The sequence below is a fragment of the Dendropsophus ebraccatus genome, chromosome 11, assembly GCF_027789765.1.
Source record: "Dendropsophus ebraccatus isolate aDenEbr1 chromosome 11, aDenEbr1.pat, whole genome shotgun sequence".
Taxonomy (NCBI): domain Eukaryota; kingdom Metazoa; phylum Chordata; class Amphibia; order Anura; family Hylidae; genus Dendropsophus; species Dendropsophus ebraccatus.
Window position 1 is genome coordinate 95352057 of NC_091464.1, and position 18618 is coordinate 95370674.

The following is an 18618-nucleotide window of genomic DNA, read 5'->3' on the forward strand; positions in this document are numbered from 1 at the left end:
GTGCGCCGTGCGGCCCATATCCCTGTCAGCCTGTGCGCCGTGCAGCCCATATCCCTGTCAGCCTGTGCTCTGCGCGGCCCATATCCCTGTCAGCCTGTGCGCCGCGCGGCCCATATCCCTGTCAGCCTGTGCGCCGTGCGGCCCATATCCCTGTCAGCCTGTGCGCCGTACGGCCCATATCCCTGTCAGCCTGTGCGCGGTATGGCCCATATCCCTGTCATCCTGTGCGCCGTACGGCCCATATCCCTGTCAGCCTGTGCTCTGCGCGGCCCATATCCCTGTCAGCCTGTGCACTGGACGGCCCATATCCCTGTCAGCCTGTGCTCTGCACGGCCCATATCCCTGTCAGCCTGTGCGCTGTACGGCCCATATCCCTGTCAGCCTGTGCGCTGCGCGGCCCATATCCCTGTCAGCCTGTGCGCTGTACGGCCCATATCCCTGTCAGCCTGTGCGCTGCGCGGCCCATATCCCTGTCAGCCTGTGCGCTGTGCGGCCCATATCCCTGTCAGCCTGTGCGCTGCGCCGTCTGTTTATTTATCACCTACAAATCACCATATCATATATATATATACTGTATATATATCTGTGTATAGATATTTTGTAGGATCGGGTGTCTTAGGGCAGCAGGTGGCCGGGCACTGTCAGGCGGTAGAATTTTCCATCCTGTGCTTAGGCTTCTTATCTTGTTTCCCTTCCGCTCCGCCAGTGATAGTCACAGAGCGTACAGCACGGTTTATGTGCTGCGGTTTTCTCAGTTCTTTGCAGATCGCAGTGACCGAGCGTCGTGTCTAATATTAGCGCAGCCACAACCCTGCGAGCAGCACAGACACGCTGCGGAGCGCTGCACATCGGAAAGTCAGGGCTGCTACACAGAGCGATAGTATGCCCAATCAGGCCGACTCAGCAGAGCATCGCTCCCTGTAATACAGGCAACGATCAGACCAAGAAACCGTGATCAGCTGATCGCTGTCTTACAACATGATGAAAAATCATTGAAATTCCATCACTTTTGCTCAATGTGAACGAGTTCTAAAAATAAAATACAGGGGCAGTCATACACAATGCTTGTCCGTGTTGTGCACTTATAGTATCGGTCATCAAATTGTTTATAAACTATGTAGAGTTATTAATTGGACACTGTATGACACTGTTACATGAGCACTGTATGGCAGTATTACATAACCACTGTATGGCAGTCTTACATAAGCACTGTATGGCAGTATTACATAAGCACTGTATGGCAGTATTACATAACCACTGTATAGCAGTATTACATAAGCACTGTATGGCAGTATTACATAAGCACTGTATAGCACCTTTACATAAGCACTGTATAGCAGTATTATATAAGCACTGTATGGCAGTATTACATAAGCACTGTATGGCAGTATTACATAAGCACTGTATAGCAGTATTACATAAGCACTGTATGGCACCTTTACATAAGCACTGTATAGCAGTATTACATAAGCACTGTATGGCACCTTTACATAAGCACTGTATAGCAGTATTACATAAGCACTGTATGGCAGTATTACATAAGCACTGTATAGCAGTATTACATAAGCACTGTATGGCACCTTTACATAAGCACTGTATAGCAGTATTACATAAGCACTGTATGGCACCTTTACATAAGCACTGTATAGCAGTATTACATAAGCACTGTATGGCAGTATTACATAAGCACTGTATGGCACTCTTACATGAACATGTATTGTATTGTATTACATGAGCATTGTATTGTAAGAACATGAGCACTGTATGGCACTCTTACATGAGCACTGTATGGCAGTATTATGTGAACATACGTAGCTCTAAAGCAGTGGTGTCAAACTCAGGCTCTCCAGCGGCTGCAAAACTACAATTCCCATCATGCCTGGTGTCTGGACAGCCAAAGCTTTAGCTATACAGCAGTATCTCTTGAACACCTTATATTACGGTTTTATACATGCACTGTATGGCAGTGTTACTTGAACATTTTATAAAACTTTTATGTATTCACCATTTTAAACTCAGCAAAAGGCGGGCGTCTATTGATCAGTATTTCAATGACGACTTGTTATCATAGTGGGAGCATAGCCTAATACTGTTATGTTGCATTATTTAGTGGTATTATTTAGGACCTTTTTAGGGTTAACAGTAGCTATATAGCACTTTTATGTGAGCACTGTGTGTGGTATTATACACCACATAAGGTATAATTATTTGCATATAGTATGGCAATAATATGTGACTATAATACTGTTATATTACTCTGTTTAGCGGTATTATTTAGGAACTATAAAGCACTATTATGTAGGCGCTGTTTTGGTATCTATGAGGATCTTTTTAACAGTACATTTATATAGCACTATTATGTGAACACTGGTGGTATATTTCATGCACTAGAAGGCATTATTATTATTATTTAGATATGGTATGGCAGTATTATGTCAGCACTGTTTGGTGGTATTTTTTATGCACTAGAAGGCATTATTATTATTATTTAGATACGGTATGGCAGTATTATGTCAGCACTGTTTGGTGGTATTTTTTATGCACTAGAAGGCATTATTATTATTATTTAGATACGGTATGGCAGTATTATGTCAGCACTGTTTGGTGGTATTTTTTATGCACTAGAAGGCATTATTATTATTATTTAGATACGGTATGGCAGTATTATGTCAGCACTGTTTGGTGGTATTTTTTTATGCACTATAAGGCATTATTATTATTTAGATACGATATGGCAGTATTATGTCAGCACTGTTTGGTGGTATTTTTTTTATGCACTATAAGGCATTATTATTTAGATACGGTATGGCAGTATTATGTCAGCACTGTTTGGTGGTATTTTTTATGCACTATTGAGGCATTATTATTATTTAGATACGGTATGGCAGTATTATGTCAGCACTGTTTGGTGGTATTTTTTATGTGGCTCACATGACGTTTTTTCTCACAGTCTTTTCATGTTTTGGGTGCCTGTCCTTGCAGTGACGCCCATTAGTACACTATTCTAGTTCAGGCCCATTCAGGTGCGGTTCTTGTTTGAAGGTTCATTTAATAGTAAAGACGGTGAGAATTAAAAGAAAAACTTAAAAAATAATTGTCACGATTATTATTTTGACCTCTGCACAGACAACGTCTGTTATTTAATACACCGTCTGCATTCGGCGGACGTTCTCCCATTGACTTCAATTAAAATGTGGCAATAACGGACGTCACAAAAGACAAAGCGTCCACTTTTTTACATTTTCTGAACATAGCCATAGGCCTTATTATTCAGCTACTGCACGGTAGTATTACATTCGCACTGTTGTTAAGTACATGATTATTCGGGCTCTATGGAGGCAATATACCTATATCCTCTGGCCACCACACTTCATCGGGGTGCTACAGTCTTTGTCCAAGGCCAATGAGATGTGGATAAGATTTCTGTGCACATCCTAAGGTCTGGGAAGGCGGCAGATGGCCGTATTAGGACGGACAAATCCCCATGTCCCCACTTAGCAGAATTGCTGCCGTCAGTCTGCAGGTTGGGGGGTGCAGTGCGGAGGGGATTACGATCAGGTGTCAGCAGCTAAATATAGATCCCGCTCCATCTGATCACAACCGGAGCGGCATCAACCACAATGGAAAAAATACAGATGTCAGATGCCGTCACCGTAGCATGGCCATTAACCCCTTATTATCAGTATGTGCAACGCAGAACGGTACAAGAGGGGAGCAGACCCGTCTGGCGGTTACGTTACCTTCTTCACTATCTGCAGTATCGCACATCATTAGCTTAGATACACAGCTCAGCAGACAGCTCTGCGCATCATAGAATTAACTAAACCAGCTCAGCAGACAATATCATACAGAAAAGATACCAAAAGATACGCAGCTCAGCAGACAATATCATACCAAACGATACTGGAAGATACGCAGCTCAGCAGACAATATCATACCGAACGATACTGGAAGATACGCAGCTCAGCAGACAATATCATACCGAACGATACTGGAAGATACGCAGCTCAGCAGACAATATCATACCGAACAATACTGGAAGATACGCAGCTCAGCAGACAATATCATACCGAACAATACTGGAAGATACGCCAGGTCAGCAGACAATATCATACCGAACGATACTGGAAGATACGCCAGGTCAGCAGACAATATCATACCGAACGATACTGGAAGATACGCCAGGTCAGCAGACAATATCATACAGAAAAGATACCAAAAGATACGCAGCTCAGCAGACAATATCATACCAAACGATACTGGAAGATACGCAGCTCAGCAGACAATATCATACCGAACGATACTGGAAGATACGCCAGGTCAGCAGACAATATCATACCGAACGATACTGGAAGATACGCCAGGTCAGCAGACAATATCATACCGAACGATACTGGAAGATACGCCAGGTCAGCAGACAATATCATACAAAAAAGATACCAAAAGATACGCAGCTCAGCAGACAATATCATACCGAACGATACTGGAAGATACGCAGCTCAGCAGACAATATCATACCGAACGATACTGGAAGATACACAGCTCAGCAGACAATATCATACCGAACGATACTGGAAGATATGCAGCTCAGCAGACAATATCATAACGAACGACACTGGAAGATACGCAGCTCAGCAGACAATATCATACCGAACGATACTGGAAGATACGCAGCTCAGCAGACAATATCATACCGAACGATACTGGAAGATACGCCAGGTCAGCAGACAATATCATACCGAACGATACTGGAAGATACGCCAGGTCAGCAGACAATATCATACTGAACGATACTGGAAGATACGCAGCTCAGCAGACAATATCATACCGAACGATACTGGAAGATACGCAGCTCAGCAGACAATATCATACCGAACGATACTGGAAGATACGCAGCTCAGCAGACAATATCATACCGAACGATACTGGAAGATACGCAGCTCAGCAGACAATATCATATTCCATGGAACGATTATCATCAACGATCGGTCGTTGGAGCGATAATTGTTCTGTGGAATAGGGCCTTATAACAGTATTAAGCAATACTATAGCATGGCCGCCCCCTTAACATGCATGAAGAATTTTAATTTTAGCGATGTATTCCTGCCAAGAATGGAAAGAAAAATCTGATTTTTATTACAGTCTCACAAAATCATATAAAAACACACACACACACACACACACACACACATATAGTTACAGTCCATGCACACACACACACATATTACACACACACACACATATATATATATATATATATATATATATAGAGAGAGAGAGAGAGAGAGAGAAATAATTACGGTCTATACACACACATATAGTTACAGTCCATACACATGCACATATATATATATATATATATATATATATATATAATCTACAGTCCATACACACACATATATATATATATATATATATATATATATATATATATATATATATCTCTTCCACAACGAAGTGCACTCTGTTCAAAGTGGTGAATAGGGTGCTTGCAGCTGGAGACCGAATCCACGTCTCCCCATAAATACTTCAAGAATTCTGCAGCAGAGTTATTGAAGTATATATATATATATATATATATATATATATATATATATATAAATAAATACGGTATATATATATATATATATATATATATATATATATATATAAAACTACAGTCCAGTCCAGTACATATATAGAGACAGAGATATTTAAAAACCACTCTCCCATTTCACACTGTGCCTATATAGTACATAGTATATACTGTTAGTAGCTATATACATATATTCACACAATGGCAAAATATTTTGACTTTACATTTTTTTTCTTAATTCTCCATTTCTTCCTCTTCTAGTTTCTCGTCCCTCGTCACTTGTTTCATTCTTTATTTTATTACCATCTTCACATTTCTTAAGGTTTAGAGATTTTGATCTGGTTAAAAAAAAAATTTCATTGAAATTAGAAAAAGAAAAAAAAGCAGATACACCAAACCAGTAACATTCCTATCTAGTCATGTATACAATAAGTCACAGTGCGAGGCGTATACCTGACCATAAGAATACGGCTGGGCTTCGGGGATCTCCTCAGTGGCCTCCAGAGATTTCTTTTATGAAATAAATTATTTCTCTACTTCTGTGCACAAATTTCCCTTTAAGTTCTACAAATTTCCTATGTAACCCCCAATCTTATGATTTCCTGAATATTGTGAGTGTGACCCCGGATCAGGTTCTCTATGTCACATACGTGTCAGTGCGGAGAGAGAGAGGAGAGAGAGAGGAGAGAGAGAGAGAGAGTGTGTGCTGCCAGCAGATGCTGCTAGATAAGCTCCCAGCTCAGTTATAAAGCACAGGAAACCTCCATACTAAGAAACCCAGATGCTGCTCTACCCTGGTAACCGCACCGAGTGCACACAGCTACACAACTACACAACGAGACAGCGCACACAGCTTCACAACGAGACAGCGCACACAGCGACACGCTACACAGCTACACAACGTGACAGCGCGCGCGCACACAGCGACACTCTACACAGCCACACAGCTACACAACGAGGCAGCGCACACAGCGACACTCTACACAGCCACACAGCTACACAACGAGACAGCGCACACAGCGACACTCTACACAGCCACACAGCTACACAACGAGACAGCGCACACAGCGACACTCTACACAGCCACACAGCTACACAACGAGACAGCGCACACAGCGACACTCTACACAGTCACACAACGAGACAGCGCACACAGCGACACAGCTACACAACGAGACAGCGCACACAGCGACACTCTACACAGCTACACAACGAGACAGCGCACACAGCGACACTCTACACAGCCACACAGCTACACAACGAGACAGCGCACACAGCGACACTCTACACAGCCACACAGCTAGACAACGAGACAGCGCACACAGCGACACTCTACACGGCTACACAACGAGACAGCACACACAGCGACACTCTACACGGCTACACAACGAGACAGCGCACACAGCGACACTCTACACAGCTACACGAGACAGCGCACACAGCGACACTCTACACAGCCACACAACGAGACAGCGCACACAGCGACACTCTACACAGCTACACAACGAGACAGCGCACACAGCGACACTCTACACAGCAACACAGCTAGACAACGAGACAGCGCACACAGCGACACAGCTACACAACGAGACAGCGCACACAGCGACACTCTACACAGCTACACAACGAGACAGCGCACACAGCGACACTCTACACAGCCACACAGCTACACAACGAGACAGCGCACACAGCGACACTCTACACAGCCACACAGCTACACAACGAGACAGCGCACACAGCGACACTCTACACAGCCACACAGCTAGACAACGAGACAGCGCACACAGCGACACTCTACACAGCCACACAGCTAGACAACGAGACAGCGCACACAGCGACACTCTACACGGCTACACAGCTAGACAACGAGACAGCGCACACAGCAACACTCTACACGGCTACACAACGAGACAGCGCACACAGCGACACTCTACACAGCTACACAACGAGACAGCGCACACAGCGACACTCTACACAGCCACACAGCTACACAACGAGACAGCGCACACAGCGACACAGCTACACAACGAGACAGCGCACACAGCGACACTCTACACAGCTACACAACGAGACAGCGCACACAGCCACACTCTACACAGCCACACAGCCACACAGCTACACAACGAGACAGCGCACACAGCGACACTCTACACAGCCACACAGCTAGACAACGAGACAGCGCACACAGCGACACTCTACACAGCCACACAGCTAGACAACGAGACAGCGCACACAGCGACACTCTACACAGCCACACAGCTAGACAACGAGACAGCGCACACAGCGACACTCTACACAGCCACACAGCTAGACAACGAGACAGCGCACACAGCGACACTCTACACGGCCACACAGCTAGACAACGAGACAGCGCACACAGCGACACTCTACACGGCTACACAGCTAGACAACGAGACAGCGCACACAGCAACACTCTACACGGCTACACAACGAGACAGCGCACACAGCGACACTCTACACAGCTACACAACGAGACAGCGCACACAGCGACACTCTACACAGCCACACAGCTACACAACGAGACAGCGCACACAGCGACACTCTACACAGCCACACAGCTAGACAACGAGACAGCGCACACAGCGACACTCTACACGGCTACACAACGAGACAGCGCACACAGCGACAGTCTACACAGCTACACAACGAGACAGCGCACACAGCGACACTCTACACAGCTACACAACGAGACAGCGCACACAGCGACACTCTACACAGCTACACAACGAGACAGCGCACACAGCGACACTCTACACAGCTACACAACGAGACAGCGCACACAGCGACTACACAGCCACACAGCTACACAACGACACTCTACACAACTCACAGCAAGCATACACAGCGACATTTTACACAGCCTTCTTCCTCTTGTAACATATACAAAGATTTCCATCATGTCCTCCCTTTCCCTTCTTCCTCCTGTAACATATATAAAGGTTTCCATCATGTCCTCCTTTCCCTTCTTCCTCCTGTAACATATATAAAGGTTTCCATCATGTCCTCCTTTCCCTTCTTCCTCCTGTAACATATATAAAGGTTTCCATCATGTCCTCCCTTTCCCTTCTTCCTCTTGTAACATATATAAAGGTTTCCATCATGTCCTCCCTTTCCCTTCTTCCTCTTGTAACATATATAAAGGTTTCCATCATGTCCTCCCTTTCCCTTCTTCCTCCTGTAACATATATAAAGGTTTCCATCATGTCCTCCCTTTCCCTTCTTCCTCCTGTAACATATATAAAGGTTTCCATCATGTCCTCCCTTTCCCTTCTTCCTCCTGTAACATATATAAAGGTTTCCATCATGTCCTCCCTTTCCCTTCTTCCTCCTGTAACATATATAAAGGTTTCCATCATGTCCTCCCTTTCCCTTCTTCCTCCTGTAACATATATAAAGGTTTCCATCATGTCCTCCCTTTCCCTTCTTCCTCCTGTAACATATATAAAGGTTTCCATCATGTCTTCCCTTTCCCTTCTTCCTCCTGTAACATATATAAAGGTTTCCATCATGTCCTCCCTTTCCCTTCTTCCTCCTGTAACATATATAAAGGTTTCCATCATGTCCTCCCTTTCCCTTCTTCCTCCTGTAACATACATAAAGGTTTCCATCATGTCCTCCCTTTCCCTTCTTCCTCCAGACAATACAGATTTCCTGATATGTTTTATAACTTAACTTTTGTAGAAATATTAAAATATGCACAACAGATCCTCAGGGGAGGAGCCTCTACTAGGCCAAACATGACCCTTAAAGAGTTTGTACAAAAAAAATTATTTAAATAATATTGGAAACAAACAGCTAAGCTTTCTGAAAGTTTAATCATCACTTTTTAAAAAAAATACTGAGAAATAAAATGTATACAAAGACAATGTATTAACCTTTCCCTTTAAATTGTTCGTAATTTAATTTCATTATTGAAAAAGAAAAACTTCTCTGATTTTTTTTTTATATTTTTACAATGATAGCAAAAAAAATTAAAAATAAAAAAAAATAGTTTTACATTTTTCTGCTACCATTGTAAAAAAAAGTGAACAACTAACAACAGCGCAGCCTAACGCCCGCACCTGCTCAGCGCCCAGCACTTCCATTGTGTTTCTGAACAGCAACTTTTTTTATAGTTTGCAGACAATTTGGTGTTTTTCTTTTCTTTTTCTTTTTTTTGTGACCCGTAAAATACATTACTGTGCGCTTTCTGCTGCTGAACTGAGAAAATAATGAAACCCCAACACAAGAGACCTCTCTGACACTGGAGTAGAGAGACTTAGCAGAGAGTCTCTGTGAGAAGCCGGAATCCCGCGTCCGTGGTTTACTTCATTCTCTTACTAATTACAAAGGACAAAGTGTGAAACCACCTGACTGCGAAACCAAAGCACATAACCAAGAGGGCCGGGGGGCAGAACAAAACCGTCCACTGACTTCTGGGAAAGGGACAGGTGGTTTCTGATGTCCGGTTCTCTAAAATTCTCAATTCTCAGAAATGTTCAAACTTTTCCCACTGAGTACAACATAATACCGCAATATGCACACTTGTAATACGCCTCACATATTACATATATTATAACTGCTTAGATGGATATTTTGGATTTAGAGGTAGTTATGTCTCTTTTTAAACACAAGAGGAGCAGTATTATAGTAGTTATATTCTTGTATATAGGGGGCAGTGTTATAGTAGTTATATTCCTGTATATAGGAGCAGTATTATAGTAGTTATATCCCTGTATATAGAGGGCAGTATTGTAGTAGTTATATTCTTGTATATAGGGGGCAGTGTTATAGTAGTTATATTCCTGTATATAGGGGGCAGTATTATAGTAGTTATATTCTTGTATATAGGAACAGTATTATAGTAGTTATATCCCTGTATATAGGAGCAGTATTATAGTAGTTATATTCCTGTATATAGGGGCAGTATTATAGTAGTTATATTCCTGTATATAGGAGTAGTATTATAGTAGTTATATTCCTGTATATAGGAGCAGTATTATAGTAGTTATATTCCTGTATATAGGAGCAGTATTATAGTAGTTATATTCCTGTATATAGGAGCAGTATTATAGTAGTTATATCCTTGTATATAGGGGGCAGTATTATAGTAGTTATATTCTTGTATATAGGGGGCAGTATTATAGTAGTTATATTCTTGTATATAGGAGCAGTATTATAGTAGTTATATTCCTGTATATAGGGGGCAGTATTATAGTAGTTATATTATTGTATATAGGAGCAGTATTATAGTAGTTATATTCCTGTATATAGGAGCAGTATTATAGTAGTTATATCCCTGTATATAGGAGCAGTATTATAGTAGTTATATTCTTGTATATAGGAGCAGTATTATAGTAGTTATATCCTTGTTTATAGAGGTAGTAAAATAGTGGATATACAATATAGGGAACAAATGTTATGAGAAAGACAGGACGATCTTTATAACTCATTATTTATAATTTTATAAAGTAGTAGAACAGAGTCACAGCGAGTGTAGAGCATAAGACAATTCATTCAAGATGAAATACAGTAATGGATAAGCAAATGGAATTCACAAGGGTTGATATTCGTAAGTCCTCACAGATGGATAAATAGTCTCATGAAATGACATAACTTGGTTCAGGTAAAGGGGTGGAGGCAGGACTAGTTGTATAGCATTTGTCTTTTTTACCTCTAGTAGACTTCGTTTTTCCTTCAGTGGCTTTATCGGTTTTCTAGTGTCTTATTATTACAGTATTATTAGATTATATCTCTATGGTAATAGTCTCGGTTATGTCCTCACAGTCCTCTCATTTTCCTTGCAGATGCTCAGACACCGTTCTTTGGGCTGACAGATCCCAGGTACTGCTACATTTTGGACGGCATATTGTTTTTTTATGCGATCATTGTCACCGCATTGTTCTTCAGAGAGAAGGTAAGGGACGTTTATTATTGGACAATCTGCCATCTTATTCTCCTCGGGTTAGTCATTGGGCACTGCAGGCCGCTGGCTATGGGCCGTGTAGATTCAAAGGCAAAAGACCTTCTAAAATCACAGTCAGTGTATATACACAGCATCTGCATTGTTTTGTTTTTTTTAATGTTTTTACTATTTTCCACATTCCTTATATTACTGCCAAATCACCTGCGTATAACACAAGTTATTATAACAGAATATTTATTCTTAAAGTGAATGTACTGTACGACCGGTACATTGATTTTCTGATAGTTACATGGATAGAGCGGCACCGGTGCCATGGTCCTATTCTTGAACTACGTCCCAGTTCCTCTATGACGCAGCTCCATTGATTCTAATGCCTCCAGTGCTTCAGTGCTTAGAACAACGCTTTTACACGAAAATCAGGCCGTGGTTAAAAAAAAAGGACTGTGGCACCGGCATCCCCCGCAGCTCTATCCATATCAGAATGGAACATTGGCGTTAATATGAGTAATTTTCAATACAGCATTTACCAGGTTGTCAGTATTAGTTATATTCCTGTATATAGGGGGCAGTATTATAGTAGTTATATATTCCTGTATATAGGGGACAGTATTATAGTAGGTATATTCCTGTATATAGGAGCAGTATTATAGTAGTTATATTCCTGTATATAGGAGCAGTATTATAGTAGTTATATTCTTGTATATAGGAGCAGTATTATAGTAGTTATATTCCTGTATATAGGGAGCATTATTATAGTAGTTATATTCCTGTATATAGGAGCAGTATTATAGTAGTATATTCCTGTATATAGGGAGCAGTATTATAGTAGTTATATTCTTGTATATAGGAGCAGTATTATAGTAGTTATATTCCTGTATATAGAGAGCAGTATTATAGTAGTTATATTCCTGTATATAGGAGAAGTATTATAGTAGTTATATTCTTGTATATAGGAGCAGTATTATAGTAGTTATATTCCTGTATATAGGGAGCAGTATTATAGTAGTTATATCCCTGTATATAGGGGCAGTATTATAGCAGTTATATTCCTGTATATAGGGAGCAGTATTATAGTAGTTATATTCCTGTATATAGGAGCAGTATTATAGTAGTTATATTCCTGTATATAGGAGCAGTATTATAGTAGTATATTCCTGTATATAGGAGCAGTATTATAGTAGTTATATCCCTGTATATAGGGGCAGTATTATAGCAGTTATATTCCTGTATATAGGGAGCAGTATTATAGTAGCTATATTCCTGTATATAGGAGCAGTATTATAGTAGTTATATTCCTGTATATAGGAGCAGTATTATAGTAGTTATATCCCTGTATATAGGAGCAGTATTATAGTAGTTATATCCCTGTATATAGGGGCAGTATTATAGTAGTTATATTCCTGTATATAGGAGCAGTATTATAGTAGGTATATTCCTGTATATAGGAGCAGTATTATAGTAGTTATATTCCTGTATATAGGAGCAGTATTATAGTAGTATATTCCTGTATATAGGAGCAGTATTATAGTAGTTATATTCCTGTATATAGGAGCAGTATTAAAGTAATTATATACAGGGTGGTATTATAATAGCAATATAGTTATATCCTTGTCTTCTTGTTCTTTATGTCTTGGTTTTATTAGTTACTGTATTTGCTGTGTTCTGTGTAATAATAGTAATTCTATGCTTTTTAGCTGATAAAGAGAGAACCAGTGGTTGTTGATGGGAATACTGGAGACACATACAGTGTGAGTATAATCGATCCTATTCTTGTTGTAACAGTGGAAACATTTTGCCGTATCCGGATGATGTGATAAGACAGGTGTTAGGATCAGTTGAAATAAACCATAATATTCATTTGTGGTAATAATATATTCTAACCCCTTTTGGATTATTGTCATGTAAATGTGAGAGTATTCTATAGTGTCACCAAGTGTCCTCAGTCCCAAGGTCTGGTGGTCCTTCATTGGGGCCTCCTAGGTCACAGGTTCCCGCTACCACAACCTGCCTATACATAGAGATGATGTGCAATGGAAAGATGTCCGACCCTGACTAACCCAACAACTCATCTGAATATTTCCAGAAACTTCAATATCGCGACCAAGACCAATATGATAAGATAAACCGTGCGGGAGACACAGAGAAAGGACACAGAGTAAGTAACTTAACTGTCTGTCTGTCTATCTATCTATCTCCTATATATCTATCTATCTCCTATCTATCTATCTATCTCCTATCTATCTATCTATCTATCTATCTCCTATCTATCTATCTATCTCCTACCTATCTATCTATCTATCTATCTCCTATCTATCTCCTATCTATCTATCTATCTCCTATCTATCTATCTCCTATATATCTATCTATCTATCTCCTATCTATCTATCTATCTCCTATATATCTATCTATCTATCTATCTCCTATCTATCTATCTATCTCCTCTCTATTATCTATCTATCTATCTATCTATCTATCTATCTATCTATCTATCTATCTATCTATCATCTATCTATTATCTATCTATCTATCTATCTATCTATCTATCTATCTATCTATCTATCTCCTATCTATCTATCTATCTCCTATCTATCTCCTATCTATCTATCTCCTATCTATCTATCTATCTATCTATCTATCTATCTATCTATCTCCTATCTATCTATCTTCTATCTATCTATCTATCTATCTATCTCCCTATCTATCTATCTATCTATCAATCTATCTATCAATCTATCTATCTCCTATCTATCTCCTATCTATCTCCTATCTATCTCCTATCTATCTATCTCCTATCTATCTATCTATCTCCTATCTATCTATCTCCTATATATCTATCTATCTATCTCCTATCTATCTATCTATCTATCTATCTATCTATCTATCTATCTATCTCCTATCTATCTATCTATCTATCTATCTATCTATCTATCTATCTCCTCTCTATTATCTATCTATCTATCTCCTATCTATCTATCTATCTATCTATCTATCTATCTATCTATCTATCTATCTATCTATCATCTATCTATTATCTATCTATCTATCTATCTATCTATCTCCTATCTATCTATCTATCTCCTATCTATCTCCTATCTATCTATCTCCTATCTATCTATCTATCTATCTCCTATCTATCTATCTATCTATCTTCTATCTATCTATCTATCTATCTATCTCCTATCTATCTCCTATCTATCTATCTATCTATCTATCTATCTATCTATCTATCTCCTATCTATCTATCTCCTATCTATCTATCTCCTATCTATCTATCTCCTATCTATCTATCTCCTATCTATCTATCTATCTATCTATCTATCTCCTATCTATCTATCTATCTCCTATCTATCTATCTATCTCCTATCTATCTATCTATCTATCTATCTATCTATCTATCTATCTATCATCTATCTATCTCCTATCTATCTATCTCCTATCTATCTATCTATCTATCTATCTCCTATCTATCTCCTATCTATCTATCTATCTCCTATCTATCTATCTCCTATCTATCTATCTATCTATCTATCTATCTCCTATCTATCTATCTATCTATCTATCTATCTATCTATCTATCTCTTCTATCTATCCATCTCCTATCTATCTCCTATCTATCTGTCTCCTATCTATCTATCTATCTATCTATCTATCTATCTATCTATCTATCTATCTCCTATCTATCTCCTATCTATCTCCTATCTATCTATCTCCTATCTATCTATCTATCTATCTATCTATCTATCTATCTATCTATCTATCTATCTATCTATCTACCTATCTATCTCCTATCTATCTATCTCCTATCTATCTATCATGTATCTATCTATCTATCTACTATCTATCTCCTATCTATCTATCTATCTATCTATCTATCTCCTATCTATCTCCTATCTATCTATCTATCTATCTATCTATCTATCTATCTATCTCCTATCTATCTATCTCCTATCTATCTATCTATCTATCTATCTATCTATCTATCTCCTATCTATCTATCTCCTATCTATCTATCTATCTATCTATCTATCTATCTATCTATCTATCTATCTATCTCCTATCTATCTATCTATCTATCTATCTCCTATCTATCTCCTATCTATCTATCTATCTATCTATCTATCTATCTATCTATCTATCTATCTCCTATCTATCTCCTATCTATCTATCTATCTATCTATCTATCTATCTATCTATCTATCTATCTATCTCCTATCTATCTATCTATCTATCTATCTATCAATCTATCTATCTCCTATCTATCTCCTATCTATCTATCTATCTATCTATCTATCTATCTATCTCCTATCTATCTATCTATCTCCTATCTATCTATCTATCTATCTATCTCCTATCTATCTATCTCCTATCTATCTATCTATCTATCTATCTATCTATCTATCTCCTATCTATCTATCTATCTATCTATCTATCTATCTATCTATCTATCTTCTTGTCTATGTATAATAAAGCAGTATTACTTCAAAAAGAATTCAGTCGGTGACAGCAGAAATGTCCTTACCACGGACTCCACATAGATACAACATATAATCCTCAAAAACTCCAAAAAGTTCGGTGAAAGATAAAGTGAAGTAAAGTTTATTCCATCAAAATGGTGCAAAAAAAGACAAAAAAATCTTACAAGTGCGGCGTATACAATAACGCAACATTTCCACAGGCTCAAGCGTCTGTAATAGTGATTGATAAAGACCGTGCAAGGCTGTTAAAGCGTCCTCTCTCATGAATTGATTGGTGTTAACCAATATGGCGGCACTTCCGGTCAGAGATGGCTGCCGCACCTGGTTAGTCACTGCCAATATCTCTGTATCTAAAACCGACACAAACCCCCCCTCCCCTCTGGCTGCTGCGGCGCTCCCGAATTATTCTTCCCTCTTTATCTATAATATCCGGTGCTCCCGACTCCCTCCTCCTGCCGCACACTGTGGATGGTGACTGACAGCCTCTGGTCTTCTCCACAGTCATGGCCGTCGTCTGCTCTCGGCCACAGTAGATGGGTCAGTGTCGGTCAGTGGAGGACGGATATTGGCGGTTGCGGTTGCCCGGATTCACCGCAGACAGATGAAAAGATTGTGACAGGAAAGATAGGAGAAGGCGGCAAAAACCTCAGGAGAGATGGCTATCATCCATCTGATTCCCGGTGCGTCGCAGTCGTCTGAAGGTGCAGGCAGCCGATCCTCCTGTGATGTCTGGAGACGGGAGCCGCAGGTACGGGGAGACGCCGCGGCTCAGAGACATCACACGGCCGCAGCTTCCATGGAAAACAAACAACAAAAAGATTTCTGGGGCTTTGAAGTGCAGAGTCTCAGCGTCAGGCGGTGGCTTTGTACTCCGGGGGCCGAGGTTTACAGCCATTTCTGTCAATAAGCGATGTATCCAGAGTACAGATAGAGGTGGCGACATGCGGCACATACCAATAACCGCCTGCAGCCGCTGCGCCATCATTTATACCAATAACTGCCTGCAGCCACCACAACATTGTGTACACCAATAACCGCCTGCAGCCACCACACCATTGTGTACACCAATAACCGCCTGCAGCCACCACACCATTGTGTACACCAATAACCGCCTGCAGCCGCCGTGCCATCGTGTATACCAATAACCGCCTGCAGCCGCCGTGCCATCGTGTATACCAATAACCGCCTGCAGCCACCACACCATTGTGTACACCAATAACCGCCTGCAGCCGCCGTGCCATCATGTATACCAATAACCGCCTGCAGCCGCCGTGCCATCATGTATACCAATAACCGCCTGCAGCCGCCGTGCCATCATGTATACAAATAACCGCCTGTAGCCGCCGTGCCATCATGTATACAAATAACCGCCTGCAGCCGCTGTGCCATCGTGTATACCAATAACCGCCTGCAGCCGCCGTGCCATCATGTATACCAATAACCGCCTGCAGCGGCCGTGCCATCGTGTATACCAATAACCGCCTGCAGCCGCCGTGCCATCGTGTATACCAATAACCGCCTGCAGCCGGTGTGCCATCATGTATACCAATAACCGCCTGCAGCCACCACACCATTGTGTACACCAATAACCGCCTGCAGCCGCCGTGCCATCGTGTATACCAATAACCGCCTGCAGCCGCCGTGCCATCGTGTATACAAATAACGGCTTGCAGCCGCCATGCCATCGTGTATACAAATAACCGCCTGCAGCCGGTGTGCGATCGTGTATACTAATAACTGTCTGCAGCCACCACACCATTGTGTATACCAATAACCGCCTGCAGCCGCCCTGCAATCACATATACCAATAACCGCCTGGAGCCACCGTGCCATTGTGTATACTAATAACCACCTGCAGCCGCTGCGCCAGCATATATAACTAGAAATCAGCGAACCGGGTTCTATATTTGATTAGCGGCGGCTGCTGAACTTGGATAAAGCTCTAAGGTTGTCTGGAAAACATGGATACAGCCAATGACTATATCCATGATTTCCACATAGCCTTAGGGCTTTATCCACCTTCAGCAGCCACCGCTAATCAAATGCCGAACGATCGGGTTCGGATCGACTCGGGCATGCTCCAGGTTCGCTCATCTCTACTAATAACCACCTGCAGCCGCTGCGCCATCATATATACCAATAACCGCCGCCGCCGCCCTGCAATCATATATACCAATAACCGCCTGCAGCCGCCGTGTCATCGTGTATACCAATAACCGCCTGCAGCCGCCGTGTCATCGTGTATACTAATAACCACCTGCAGCCACCATGCCATTGTGTATACCAATAACTGCCTGCAGCAACAGCGCCATCGTGTATACCAATAACCGCGCCTGCAGCCGCCACACCATCGTGTATACCAATAACCACTTGCAGCCGCTGCGCCATCATATATACTAGTAACAGCCTGCAGCCACCGCCCCATTGTATATACCAATAACTGCCTGCAGCCGCTGAGCCATCATATATACCAATAACTGCCTACAGCTGCCACACCATCGTGTATACCAATAACCGCCTGCAGCCACAGGACCATCGTGTATACCAATAACTGCCTGCAGCCACAGCACCATCGTGTATACCAATAACTGCCTGCAGCCACAGCACCATCGTGTATACCAATAACTGCCTGCAGCCACAGC

The 18618-nt window shown here is 41.3% G+C and overlaps 1 protein-coding gene across 3 annotated transcripts in view; it reads left to right on the forward strand.

Moving 5' to 3' along the window:
• Positions 1–18618, forward strand: part of CD247 (CD247 molecule) — a 96032-nt gene that overhangs the window by 52950 nt on the left and 24464 nt on the right. For all 3 annotated transcript variants that reach the window (XM_069946161.1, XM_069946162.1, XM_069946163.1), the window contains exons 2-4: positions 11383–11492; positions 13196–13249; positions 13585–13656. In XM_069946161.1, coding sequence (XP_069802262.1) covers positions 11383–11492; positions 13196–13249; positions 13585–13656 — 236 coding nt within the window. The remainder of the gene's footprint in view (positions 1–11382; positions 11493–13195; positions 13250–13584; positions 13657–18618) is intronic.